A 12,553-nucleotide genomic window follows, 5' to 3' on the forward strand; every position below is an offset into this window, starting at 1 on the left:
TTTACATTTCTCATATATATATATATATATATATATATATATATACATAGACATGTATATATATGTCTCTCTCTCCATATATATATATATATATATATATATATATATATATATATATATATATATATGCATCAGATCACCTTATAGATGGTTGGATGGTTGTAAGCCACCATATGATTGCTGGAATTTGAACTCAGGATTTCTGGAAGAGCAGCTCTTAACTGCTGAACCATCTCACTAGCACCTACATTTGTCTTCTTGATTGTGGACAATCACTACCTTCTTAGGTGGTTGAAATGCTATTTCACCTGTAAATGTGTCTCCATGTTATATGAGCATGATTAACTGAACTAGGATGCTGTGATATATTAGGGTTGTAAGTGAAAGGGTTAAAAATTTTCAAAAACTCCTAACAGGCTGAGCAGAACCAAGAGTGTGGGTCAGCTTGGTCATGAGCTTTGTGTTTCAGGAACTTGGCTGACCACAAAATAGATGGTTGAGTACAAATAGGCTCTTGAGAATAGCCTATACAAAATGTTCTCCATGACTGTTCCTTGGACCCTGTCACAAACTGAATAATGTGCTGGGACTTTCCACAAGTACTCTCTAATACCTCCCTTCACTCCCTCTGGGTTGTGGTCCCCCCCCCGGGTTGTGTTTTTTTCCCTTCAAATTTTCTCTGCCTCCAAAGCCCAGGGTCAGACGCTACTGCCCCTGCATGGGTCAAGGGTCTTGACCTCAGCATGCTGATCGAAATATACCTCTTGCTGATTGCATCAAGTTTGGTGTCTTGTGAGTTATTGGGTGGCTATAAATTCCTGAGACTTGGGTGAGGTCCTCCCTTTGTGGGGGTCTTACATCAAAAGTTATCAGTTCTGGCATCCTGAGAACCTGAGCCTGATCCAGAGAATTATCAGCATTTGATGATTGCTTTCCTGTTCCTACACTTAGTATTAGGTCATACAGAAGAATTCAGTTATACACATCTGTGACTGGAATTCTCAGTCTTTCATTGTCTAAACTTGTCATTGAATTTGAGGCTTTAGCTTGAATGTTTTGAATAGATATTTTCTATTACAGTGTTCTGTTGACATTTTATGGATCCTGGGAAATTGACCTAAGAAATTAGCGATAAGAAGATCCAAATCCATGGTAGGAGTTAAAATGGGTCACTTTTCTGAGTATCCTGGAAGAACTATTATGATTCACACTCACTCTTCTGAGAACACAATGGGAACTGGTCTAAGGATGATGTTTATGAGTTGGGGAGCAAAGCAAATTAAAAAATTTGATTGAAGTTATGTATGGAAAATAGGTTCAAAAATAAAAACAAGTGTTTTCCATTATACAGACCTTTAAACTTTTCACTTCAATACTTTGGTATTTTTTAAACATTATTTTTTGCTGCCTCCTCAGTGCCTTGGCAACTATTTCAAACTGTAAGTAAAGGTTTTGGACTGAATTGCTTGTCAGTGAATCCACAACAGGGAAGCATGGCTGACCAGACAGACTACAGTGTGTGTAAGTGCATGAAGTTACTTCGCCTTCACTGGCATGGCCTGTGTTTCAGCTGTAGGTGAGATGAGTAAATTCATTCAAATATGACTCAAAACATATTCGGTGATGCGAATCTAGAGATTAGCAAAATAACATTATGTGCAGGCATTGCTTTTGGGAAATCCACTCTTTGATAAAGAGGAAATAAATGTGAAATGTAAGATGAATATTGACATATAAAACAACATATCTTTTAAATATTGCATACCTATACACACATATATGGCCATGTACCTATAGATAGATGATAGACAGATAAAGCTTCATTTTTGTTAGGACCAAAATCACCGACATGGTTTGATCTCTCTCTCTCTCTCTCTCTCTCTCTCTCTCTCTCTCTCTCTCTCTTTCTCTCTCTCTCTCTCTCTGTGTGTAGTAACCTCAATTGAGAAATGCCTCTGTAAGATCCAGGTGTAAGGCATTTTCTTAATTAATGATTAATGGGGGAGGCCCAGCCCAGTGTGGTTGGTGACATCCCTGAGATAATAATCCTAGTTTTTTTTTTAAAGAAAGCATGCTGAGAAAGCCACATGGAGCAAAGCAGTAAGCAGCACCTCTCCATGGCCTCTGCATCAGCTCCTGCCTCCAAGTTCCAGCCCTTTTTGAGTTCCTGACCTGACTTCCTCAAATGATGGACTATTATCTTGAAGGGTAAGCCAAATAAATTCTTTCCTTCCCAAGTTGCTTTGGTCATGGTGCTTCATCACAGCAGTAGAAACCCGAATTAGGACAACCTATGTCATAGCAAAGATGAAGTTTGGCCTTTAGTCTTCAAATATGGATGAAAAGGCAGGGAGGCGGAAAAAGGAAAGGGAAGAAGAGAGAGGGAGGGAAAAAGGGAGGATGGGGGAGAGGGAGAGGGAGTGGGGAAATAGGAAAGTGTACCCAACTTTGATTAGGAAGCTTATGGAAAGGCTTAAAGAAGACATCTAAACAATACTCTCAAGATGACCAAGCCTCTACATAGCAGATAATGAGGGGAAATAGAATACTAGCCAAAGAGAGAGAGAGAGAGAGAGAGAGAGAGAGAGAGAGAGAGAGAGAGAGAGAGAGAAGTATTATTGCCCAGACAGAAAATAGGAAAAATTGATGATATGCTAGAAAACTGAGAATGGCTGTGTAGCATAGGAGGGTGAAATATCATTTTTGACCTAGGAGCTTAGATGAAGTAGTGAAAGAACTAAGGAGCTCAGATGGTTTGTCTATTAGAAGGCCTTGTGTGTCACACTCCTGGGTTAGCTTTTGAAGTGTTTTTACAGAATGATAATAACCATGAGAAATTAATGATGTTCTGTGAAACACAAAAGAATTTTATAGAGAAGTGCTTCTGAGAATTGCTACCAATTATTTAGCCAGCCCATTTGTAGAAATTCATAATACATGGGGGATAATCTGGTGGTGAGATGAGTAGCTAAATAAAGTAATATTGTTAATTTTGTATGACAAACATTTAAATATTATCATTCATTCCCTGGAGAATGCCAATGAATATCTCTAACAACACATTTCAGAAAACTTGCTAAAGATACAAATATCAAATATGCGCCACAATAAAGCAAGTTATCTCCTATGTGCAGAAGAGACTAAAGAGAGGGCTAGTGTAGCCTAGTGATCTTGGGAAGAGATGAGAAAGGTTGTAGTAAATAAGACAGACTTTAGAGAAATTAGTATGTATTTTGAGACTCTTTAGAAAGCATGTGTGTTGTGCTTTGTGATCATAATTAATAAAAGATATAGGGCTTAAGAATAAGTATTTGTAGTGCACAGAATTGGGGTGAACAAGACTGGACTCACAGAGCGACTATGTCCCAAAAGATAAAGGAAAGAAGATGGAAGGGAGAAAGGAAGGAGAGAAGGAGAAAGGCCATTTTTATAAATTTGCCTTATTTCAACATACCATAAATGTGAAAAGCCAGCACGATTCTTACGCATGTCCAAACTGTTTTCTATTCTATTTATGTAATGCTCAGAAGTCCCAAGAGGAAGAAAAATGCCTTTGCACTTATCCAGTGGGTATAGTTTTGAAAGTTAGAAATCTTTAATGTTCAGACTTCTAGAGACAAAGTGGAAATAGCCAAGAAGACTTGGTGACTTCAGATCATACATTCTTAGAACATGCACGGTCTGCTATCCAAGGTGCTGAACCGAGTTCTCTAGCTATTGTCCTGGTTTCATTTTTGTTGCTGTGGGAAGTTTTATTTTAGTTAACAATTACATGTTATAGTCCTTTTGCATGGGAATATCAAGGTGATATGGGATGAAAGCAGTTAGTTGAGTCACATCCATAGTCAGGAACAGGAGGAAATGGATACGTGCATGTTTATTTCCTTGTGTTCCCTTTCATTTCTTCATTCTCATATAATCCTCTGTCTAGTGAATGGTGCCACTCAGTGGGCTGGGTCTTCCTAGGCAAACTAACTTAATCAAGATAATCCCTCACACATACAGGTGCAGGTCAACTCAATGTATGCACTCCAACATTGAGACTCTTCCCAGATGACTCCAGATTGTGCCAAGTTGACAAATCTACTTTGTATTGAGTTGATTTGGTGTCCTTTGGTCTTCTGGTTGTGGCAAATTCAGCATTCTCACCAAAGAACACCCTTGTCTGAGATGAAGCAAAAACACTACCAGCTTAGCATACTGGTTACCCTCAGTGCCAGGTCTAGCTGATCTAACCTTTTATCAAAACCAGTCTGTTTCCTCATTTGGGTTCTAGGCAGATGAGCCATAAGGTGCAAGCTCTCTGTGTCTAGAGAGGTTAAAATATCCTGACAGTAAATATTTCTTTCAGAAATAAAGTTGATTGCCCAGGTGAGCAGATAATTTGGGTCTGTGAATGGATCTTAAGTTGGGTAAACTAATTCCCCAAAATTAACTTCAGCACACCTGGGTTTCAGGGTCCTGGAGTTTCATGTCATCAGGAAGCTTCTAATGACCAGTGGACTATATTAAAGTCAGCTGGCTCAGAAGTTCATTATTTATCCTCAAAAATTCAAGACTCAGTGATTAAAGAAAATACACAGTTCCAAATACTGTGTGATGGCATGTATCTAGTAGAAAATAAGTTAAATGCAGTAACAGTACAGAAGAGAATTTTTAGCATACTGTAGGGATGGGAGAAGGTTATTCGTGGAAAACTCCATGAAGGAAATAGAAGAAAGAAATCAGGAAGATTTCAAATACATGCAAAGAAAGATGAAATGCCTGATGTCATCATTACGGAAGCTCAGCGTCTCTGCATCTACGTTTACATTAAAAAAAGGTCAACCATGTTCCCTTCCCCATGCTTGTTGGAGGACTTTTCTCAAACAAAAGGGAGACATTTTTCCAAGTGTACTGTTATTTAGAAGACAGTACTTTGGTGACTTCCCCTAAGTACTTTCAAGTTTATTTTAGAGTGAACTTCAAGGCGGAAGGGGGCTTTTGTTTCTCAAATAAAGACCACTGACACCATTAGCAGCTGCAGAATGGTCAAAAATATGTCCCTCATCTTGAAACAGTTGTGGGCCAAGCAAGGAAGACCTAAAACTAACCAGAAAAGTAAGGTAGAGGAGAAGAAGCTTCCAGAAATGTGAGATTTGATGAGAAAACTGGAAGTTTGCAGAAAAATACTTTAAGGGGTTTCTAAGAACTGTCCACTTAAGAAACTCACTATTAAATTCTGAGATTCATCTAGAATCTTACATAGCATAATTTCAAAGGTCAGTCTCTGGAGGCATTTTATGGAACCTATTTCCGGGAACTGCTGCATTTCTAGATCTCTGGGAACCAGACAGAGGGAAGAGAGGAGCTGCAGCAGGGAAAACAGTCCTGCCAGACTGAATGTGACCGGAAAGAACAGCTCTCTACTTTGAAGATCAGCTGGGGGAGACACAATTCTCAACCCTTCTATTTCCTGTGTGTGCGCCACCACATGGGTCAGGTGAGTGGGTTCTTTACTAAGTTTCTACTCCAACTTGGGCATGGGAATCATTGTACTTAATAAATGCAGTTTGTTCAAATAAGTTCACCAACATTATTTAGCTGTATTAATCTTAACAGGCACATACATACTTTATTCTCTGCCCCATGGTTCTCAGAACTTATTTAAGTACAGACAGACAGACAGACACATACATATATATGCACTCATATACTCCAAAACCTTTCCTGTATTACTTTTTCCAACCTTTTTTTCACTTATAATTTAACCATTTATCAACGTACAGAAAAGGCCTCATCCCTATTCCTTTCATAGCCCAAATCAACCTTTGACAGCCATGACAGTGGCTGTCATGGACGGTCCCTCTTGGAGACTCGAATTCATTGAGCACACATACAATTAGGTCTCTGGCTTCAGAAGTTCAGAGACTAAACGTGTGGAAGTGTCAGTGCTAAAGAGCTGAAAGGATCATTTTTATTGCTTCTGTTGTTGGAAAGAAATAAATTTACACAGGGGAGGGGTTCTTTTTTCACCCATTTTTTCCCCAGATTCACAAAATGATACTGCCTTCAAACGAGTGAAAGCATTTACTGGAGTTTCTTAGCATCCCTGGGCAAGCCTCTCTTCCACAGCTCAAAGTACAGTACCAGTACCAGTCTTGATATTCTCTCTCTCTCTCTCTCTCTCTCTCTCTCTCTCTCTCTCTCTCCTTTTTTTTAAAAATATAGTGAAGGTCCTTGTTGAAATAAATATGAGACCAGTGATTCTAAAAGCAGGCCCCTTGTGGAATTACATGCCATATTGGAAGAAACTATGATGGAAGAAAGATCAGTTGACATGATGTTATTTCCCCACAACAGGCTGAGCAGACTTCCATGCGGGCCACCCATTTTACCCTATGCATCATATACAAACATGATTTTAAACTGTGTATGTACCAAACTTTAATTTTCATTTCACACTCAAAAGTTATGTACAAAAAGAGGCAATGCAGGCAAAAAAAAAAAATACCCCAAAAATTACAATGACTTCGGCAAACAACATACAAACCGCTTCAAAGCCCCTTCTGTTGTGCAACCATTTTTACAGGTGTACTATGACAATGGAGTTCTCAAGGCTGGGACTGGCAAAGATAAATCCCAATGTTAGTTATTAATATCTAGAACACTTGAGAGATGCCTACGATATAAGATTGAATGAGAAGTCTGAACTCTACTGTACAACTGGATCCCTAGATTGAGCAGGCTTTATCTTGCTCTTGCAAAAGCATAACATTATTTTGACTTAATTGTGATGATGTCTCACAAACTTAGGCTTGCCATTCTTATTTGGCATAATGATAATAACTAAGAATGTTTGTTTATGTCCATGAGGAATATATAAACTAAAATATTTAAAGACACCCAACATCTCCTTCATGGTTGTTAGCTAATATTCTGGCTCTATTGTGTCATCACAAATAAAAATGTCTCTTTGTATCCAACTTTTTCTATGAAAGGCTAAGTGAACTTGAGAGGAGTTACCATGCCAAAAGTAGCAACGTGGCTGGAAAACATCATTTTTACCCTGTTTCTTGCCTCAAATTACATATCTGAGTCATAGAAAACACTTTATCTGAAAGCTATGAGATATCAATTATGAAGTATTATTAACATCAACATCATCGATAGTACTTTCCCCCAAACAACCCGTGAGTGTTGGATACATGTGCATGCAGCACAATAAAAGGAAGAAAACTCAAATTATCCAAGGATTCCTGATGCCTTACTCGACAGTCCGTTAAGAGTATTGGTCTCCCACAACAGTTCTGGAGTGGACTCAAGGCCCACTCCCTGTTAGTGATCACAGACACTCAGCCTGCCCCCCTGATGACCTGAGGCAATTATTTAGACCCTGGGCTTCTCAAAATCTAAGTCCTGTAGAGTCTCATCTTGGAGACAATGGACTGACCAGACTGAAGCAGACTGACAGCACCCATACACACATTTGGTCCCACTTAATAGAAAGTCTTAACTAAAAGTTACAAATGTCCTAAACTATTATTTATTTATTTACTTATTTACTTATTTATTTATCTATGTATAATCTGACAGATAATCCCTAATGTTTTCTTATTTAGCCAGCTGAGAGGCAGCTATGGTGTAGATACGTGGCTTGGGTTCATGGCTCAGGTCTATGTCTAAGAGCCCAATAGAAACTGGGCAGTTCTTTGTTCTGTGAAATCCTAATCTCCTCTGTTGAGGAAAGGGTAAATGGACAAATGCCTATATGTATTGTGCATCTCTGCTCTTGTAGGCGTGAGAGTTGTCCAACCAAGCATTGCCTATGGCTGCCAAATTAAAAAAATCCTAAAAGCTGAACACTGGAGAATGTCTCACCACCACAGGATCACATTTTCTGGCTTCCTCTGGATTTTGGAATTCCTAGGTTTGACAAGGTCACAGAAGCCATCTAGCATGACTATCTCTGGGTGAGAATGCTCAGGTCAGTCATGGCTGGTAAAGCTCCAAGTGACAAGGCCTTTTCCCTCTCTGTTGACTACACTGACATAAACTTGGGAACTGGCTCTCCCATTTGTCTGCATTTGGTTTTCTGAAATAAACCAAGAATCCTCTTTCTTGGAGGACTCAAAGGAATGTTGGATGGCCACCCTCATCTGGAAGTATTGCCTTGGGATGTTGAAAACCAAATGAGACCATACCGTAATCATCCTAGACTTGACTTCCAGGATTATCATTCATCAGTTGTCTGGAAAATTCTCTCCTTCTAGCAGAGATATACAAGTAATAAGACAGACTAAAGACTGAAAAATTCTCTACAATGCTCCATTTCTTCCACAGTATATATTCTTAGGCCACATGGTGATCAGGAAAAAAGTATAGAGTCAGGTGGGAAACACTCAGGGATCTAGTCCTATGTACGATTCACCTTGTATGGTCGTATCTTTTCATTGGAGGTCAGAATATGTTTGAAGATTCCATCCTAACTCAGCTCTGACCTAAAGGCAGAATGACTGCAGTCCTGGTGATATTGATATTCACCAAGATGGGTGGGGCAATGCTCACTGGAATTTATGCATGAAGGAAGGTTTGTGTAGTGGCTCCTACTAGCCTTCCATTTTAGATTAAAAAAAAAGATTTATTTTATTTTTTATGTGCAAAAGTATTTTTTACTGTGTGTATATAAGTGTACTGTGTGCATGCTTGATGTCCATAGAGATCAGAAGAGGGTACTGGATCCCCTGCAACTGGAGTAATGGATAGTTGTGTGCCACCATGTGGGTGATGGGAATTGAATCTAGGTCTTCTGCAAAACAACAAGTACTCTTAACCACTGAGCCACCGGTCCATCCCCAAGACTGTCTATTTTATATATGAGGAATGTGAATTTGCCAAAGTACTCAGAACGGTGGGGGCTGACTCCAGGTAATCAGAAGTTGTAGATTTCGTCTCTTTAAATTCCTCCAGCTTTTTGATAATTAACAAAGTGCTTCAGTTCTCAGCTCTGACATGAACAGTCTATTTTGGTAGAGAATGAGGGCTCCCATATTGAGACGGGCAGTGTACCTAGAACTCTGCAGACTCCTGGGAGGTGATTGATCTTACTTATGATCTAACAACCAGAGTTCCATTTAACTGTCCCTGCAGGCAGAGGGTTGACACAGATATGACTGTCCTTATGCGCTCGCGCTCTCTCTCTCTCTCTCTCTCTCTCTCTCTCTCTCTGATACTCTTAGGATAGTCACTTTTCTCAATCCTCCTGCAAGAAGCCCTTTGTCTATTCCATTGCCTCCTCATTAGCTGATTAAAACACAGACAATTTTCCTCTTGCAAATACTAACAGGGAATAAAAGGGACACAAACGGAGACAGAAGGAGAATATTCAGATTAATAAAACACGTGCATATGGAAAAGCTGCACGTGAGGTTTGCAGGGGGCAGGAAGAGGGAGGAGGATGTACTGAACTCAGAACACTTGTGCTCTGCTCTCCACATACAGTTTTCTTATCTTGGATTCTTCTCTCTCTGCTCTCTGTCAGGGTAACAGTTGTGTGTTGTGTGTTTCTTGTATCTGAGCCGACACAGGAAATCAAGTACTTTTGTGTTTCTATAAGCTATACTCCCAGAGAGATAAAACATCTAGAATTAAAACAATACCACAAGCGATTAAGAATTTCTGATTGTTACAAGTATCACTACAGGACTCCAGCAGCCAAGGTCGAAGTTTCCGAATCTGGCCCTTGGAGAAAGGAGGGTTGCTTCAGACATCAAAGGTAAGGCTCTCAAGTCAATTTATGCTCTGCTGGGTTGAATCAGTCAGGATACAAATTAAGGTCCATATATTTCAGTGACAAGAAGGAAATGGTTATGTAAATACACAAGTATTAACATCAATCTGTATTAAATTATGTAAACATATACATCTTCTGAGGTCAGAACAGATCCTCCTCTCTGAGCAGGGCTCTACTGGAGCATCGCCCGAATCTGTTTGGAAGTCGATTCATCATTCAAGTGCTTTGTAGTGAACCTGAACGGGGAAAGAGAGTTCAATGTCAGGGCTTGCCCAATTGAAATCTGTCAATTAAAAAACATGGGTTCAATTCCCTAGGTAAAGATGCATACTTTGGTATGTGTATGCACACATTCTATATATATTCTATATATTTGATATTCTATATATTCTCTGCAAGTTTTTTATTTGACTTTGATTGGTTTTGCTCTGTACTCCAGGTTGACATTGCCCTCACCCACAATGGACTCAAACTCATGGAAATTCTTTTATCTCAGCCTCCCTATTCCTGAGATTATAGGCACACGCCATAATGCCAAGCTTCTAATCAGCTTTGGTATTCGAATTTTCTTGTGTGATGATAAATTAAAGTCATTAAAAAAACCCTCATCAAATCAACCCTCACAGCACTTAGTTCTTGTCCTTTGAGGCTGACCAAATTGAGTTACAGAATTCAAATGATGGCATCCAGAAATTTAAAACATTGATGACTATTTACACCAGGGGCTGTGCTTATCTTCACTGCCACCAGGGGGCACAAGTGCAGGTACACAAACAAAAGTACACTCTAGAACATCTCATTCATTACTCAATCTTGTGTGCAAAGAAATGGAAAAAAAAAAAAAAAAAAAAAGACCTGTCACAAAGCTTTGACCATATTTCTGGCACTCTGTGTAAGAGTCCATTTGAACCACAAATATGTCTTCAAATGAGGTGACTTGATTTCACAGGTGAGAAGGCTGAGCATCAGAGAGATTCAGTGGCTCACTCTGAATCCCACAGCAGATGGTTTTTATTTGTGAACAGTCTGTGACTTTTGTCTTGAGTGTATGTCTGCTGCCTCAAAAGGCTACACTCTTCCCGGTTCATCACGGATCTCCAGGAAACACAAATTCCCACACTGAGCTGGGACTCATGGCTTGACACAATGTCCTGATCTCCAGGATGTTTTGTCAGCTAGAATGAAACTGGAAAGTTTCAGAAATTCAGAAGCTAAAGTTTTCTTAATGAATATAAAAGCCAGCCTGGCTTGCTTGCAGTCACCTTTGGAGAAAAACCTAGGATTCGGGAGTCTCATAAGACACACATATTCTCAAAGATGATGAATTGGCAACTCAGAAAAATACCAACATCGGTGTCTTGAGACTGCTGATTTCTTCGTCTGTTGAGGGAGGATAATAGGTCAGCCATGGGTCTAAAGGTTGCATGTGATGTGACGGGAGGTAGAACATTGCATGCAGAAATGAGGGCTGCCTCCTTTCTCTTAGACTTACCCATGTTTACTGCATGTATTACATCGCACAGAACTGAGGGGAACGAAGGCTAAGGCATCAGGGTCCATAAGACTTCCTGATTGAAATCCTGCACAGGGGTGATTTGTGCAGTTCAGCAAATTCCTTAGGATGCAGCATAGCTAAAAATAACAATCCCTTCCTTGAAGTGGATTAAGCAAATGTATCCTTGGGAAAAGTGAACAGTGCCTACGGACTGGAAATAAGCTACAGCTGGCTAAATGTTCAGGCATCCAGCAGTGAATAACAGGCTCTCAGGCTCTCAGTTCTGAGAGCTGTATATGGAGCTCCATGGGGAGCCAGGAACAAGCAAACACACACACACACACATACAGACACTGGAGGGGCTTGAGCTTCCAGGCCAGTGACTTAGTTTACTTGACCTCCAACCTCAGTACCTAGAAACTCCCCCCATTTTCCTTTACGACACCAGGGTTGGGAGCCCTAAATGAAGACAGACATGAGAACTGGATGCTTTTCTTCTCAGGAGACTCCTCTGCTCACAAAGTATCATGGCCAAAGTCATGCCTGAGACCCGTGGGGCCACTCAGATCCAGGTATAGGATTGAACAATCATTTTAGTGCATATAGCTGTGTATGATGGCTCATGCCTTTAATCCCAACACTCCGGAGGCAGAGATAGGCAGATCTGTGAGTTCAAGGTCAGCCAGGACTACAGAGCTCATTCTAAGCACCGTCAGGGCTAAGCAGAGAAACCCTGTCTCAAAAATCCCAAACCTTAAAAAAAAAGTTACCTCAAGTTTTCTCATCTGTAAAAAAATGAAAAATAAAAATGGTGCTGACTTCCCAGCCTTGCTAGGAAGAACAAGTGAAGGGATGACACCAGTAGGCGGGTACTCAGACTCAGAGAGCCGCATCTGCAATGGTCTGCGAGGGCACCTGCCCTGTCAGCCTACCCCAGCGACAAGCTCACCTGAGAGCATTCAGCAGCCCTTCCACACTGTCTGGGGCCTGTTCCTTCAACACCTTTATGCAGCCTTTCATCTGGAAAAAGAACGCACAGCATTTTGTTACTACCCTAGTAATCCTGTTGACAGTGGTATCTATCCATACAAATAGCTCTCTGAAGCAGTGGCACATGCAAATCACGAACAAACGTCTCTACTCTCTCAGGATGGTGCATCATTCCTCTGGGCTTCTTAAGAGTTCTATATGATTCCGATCTCTATTGATTTTCATCCTATGTCACAACTGGACGTCTCATTAACTTTGGGGAGAAACATCTTGCTTTGTACTTTGGAGCTCGGACC

The 12,553-nt window shown here is 40.3% G+C and overlaps 1 protein-coding gene across 1 annotated transcript in view; it reads right to left on the reverse strand.

The window, feature by feature from the left end:
- Nucleotides 1–5,588: 5,588 nt before the first annotated feature.
- Nucleotides 5,589–12,553, reverse strand: part of Cyria (CYFIP related Rac1 interactor A) — a 109,982-nt gene continuing 103,017 nt past the window's right edge. Inside the window, exons 11-12 of the mRNA XM_034514139.2 lie at nucleotides 12,217–12,287; nucleotides 5,589–10,008 (exon numbers count right to left, since the gene is read on the reverse strand). Of these exons, the coding sequence (XP_034370030.1) occupies nucleotides 9,945–10,008; nucleotides 12,217–12,287 (135 nt within the window). The 3' untranslated portion in view covers nucleotides 5,589–9,944. The remainder of the gene's footprint in view (nucleotides 10,009–12,216; nucleotides 12,288–12,553) is intronic.

Source organism: Arvicanthis niloticus, chromosome 11 (genome assembly GCF_011762505.2).
Source record: "Arvicanthis niloticus isolate mArvNil1 chromosome 11, mArvNil1.pat.X, whole genome shotgun sequence".
Lineage (NCBI taxonomy): Eukaryota > Metazoa > Chordata > Mammalia > Rodentia > Muridae > Arvicanthis > Arvicanthis niloticus.